Source organism: Octodon degus, unplaced genomic scaffold (assembly GCF_000260255.1).
Source record: "Octodon degus isolate 3935 unplaced genomic scaffold, OctDeg1.0 scaffold00264, whole genome shotgun sequence".
NCBI classification, from domain to species: Eukaryota; Metazoa; Chordata; class Mammalia; order Rodentia; family Octodontidae; genus Octodon; species Octodon degus.
Window position 1 is genome coordinate 199,445 of NW_004524840.1, and position 2,000 is coordinate 201,444.

At 33.5% G+C, this 2,000-nt stretch overlaps 1 protein-coding gene across 1 annotated transcript in view; it reads left to right on the forward strand.

The window, feature by feature from the left end:
• Usp16 (ubiquitin specific peptidase 16) overlaps nt 1–2,000 on the forward strand; it is a 34,719-nt gene that overhangs the window by 20,852 nt on the left and 11,867 nt on the right. The window contains exon 14 of the mRNA XM_004646327.2: nt 882–1,058. Coding sequence (XP_004646384.1) covers nt 882–1,058 — 177 coding nt within the window. The remainder of the gene's footprint in view (nt 1–881; nt 1,059–2,000) is intronic.

The following is a 2,000-nucleotide window of genomic DNA, read 5'->3' on the forward strand; positions in this document are numbered from 1 at the left end:
TGCTTTAGACCACTGAGCCATCTCACCAGCCCAATAGTATTATTTTTAACTAAATTATTAACTATTATTATGTCAGTTTAAGACAGACTAATTTGGGGGCCTGCCCATTAGCTCAATTGTTTAAGTGCCTGCTTAAACAAAGTAGTCAGCCTCAGGGTGCTGTGGTTCGAACCCCCTGTTCCTCAGGCCTTACCACACATGCCCTGAAGGCAATCTGAGGCAGACCCAAAAAAAACAAAAGCAAAAAGACAGGTTAATTTGTTTCCTTTTAAGCAATTGTAGGAAAAAACATGTGTCCAATATTGGATAAATTATTATTCAACTTCATATAAATTAAGAACCTTTGTCCTGTTAGAGATTACAGTCTCACCAAACCTGATTTTTGTCTTTTTGTTTCTAAAATTTTTGTCTCTATAATTATCATTTACATGCTTGGAAATAAAAAAGAAGAATATAAATAATTTACAAATATAGTGCACTTAGAAATGGGTTTGTTTGCAGCATAATACAGCATGGATCTAATACAGTTCATTCTATTCTCTTATTATACTTGCATTTAAACTTGACTTTTTTTTTTTTTTTTGGGTGGAACCAGGGATTGAACTCAGGCCCTTTTTCGCTTGCCAAGCCCTTTTGCACTTACTCTACTGAACCACCTCCCCGGCCCCTTTTTGCTGTTTTGCTTAGTCGTTTTTCTGAGTGTGTGAAGCTTCCTGTCTAGTATGTGAGATAAATTTTGTCCTAGGGGCATGTTCAAATGTTAGGAAAATGAAACTGGTGTAAAATAGGAATAGGAGAAACTTTTGGTAACATTGATTTTCTTTTCACCAAGTTGTAGTTGGAAAATTTTCCTTTAATCTGTACTTTGTCCATATTTTAAGAGTGTTAAGAAAAGTATAAATGATAAAAATCTGAAAAAGACAATGGAGGATGACAGTAAAGAGAGTGAAGACGAAAAAGATAATGATAGCTACATGAAAGAGAGAAAGGATATCCCTTCAGGAACAAGTAAGCACTTACAGAAGAAAGCAAAGAAGTTAGCCAAGAAGCAAGCCAAGGTCAGTACTTGTGAGGAAAATCATGCTTTTCTAATTTTATTTTGGAACTATTGTGTTTATAGTCTGATTTCATTTGGTAATTGTACAATCTGCTCATTTAAGTCTAGGTAGACATTAATCACCCAGGTGGGTGCCCAACGGCTCCGGACTCATCTCTTTCAAAAAATAGACTTTTGTTCTTTCTATGCCCACTTGCTATGTGACCTGCTACCCCATTGGATCAATATTACCTAAGCAGCTATACTTGTAATCTTATTGGTTGATCAGAGTTTTGACCCACCTTATACCTACCTGGTGATTTTGTACCCACCTTGTGATTTTGCTCTGAAGCCCTTCCTGTGTAAAGCTGGGCCATAGCAATCCCCTTTCAGGTCTCCTATGTCTTAGGAACTCTCTCTCACAATAAATATTTCTTACTGCTAAAAAAAAAATTAAAAAAATAAAAAATCTGCTCATTTAATATTTTCTATAGGGAAATTGATTTAGGTATATGTGAAGAAAGGAAAGATTGTGTTCCTCTTTTTCTTATAAATCTTGTATTACTTGTGACAGCTATTTTTTTATTTTTTAAAGAGAATTTAAAATATAGTAAGAATAATTAGAAATGATACAGAATTTCATTAAACAAAATGATAGGAACTCAACAATGGTTGCTGTCCTCAAAATTTACCAGATATAAACCTGTAAGTTTGGTCAAAAAATTATAAAAAAAAAAATAGAAAAAAATTAAGCATTAAATTTAAGCCCCTTTTAATAGACCAGCAAAAATCAGCAGTATGATTATCTAAGCTATCCTACTTATATACATTTATATATTTCCTTTCTCCTTCTTTCTTTTATCTTTTCCCTCATCCCAGGTGTTCTTCCTTGGGACAATTTCTTTTCCCTTTGACAGAATCCATTGTACCTTGACAGCTATTTTTATTTATTTATTTATTTATT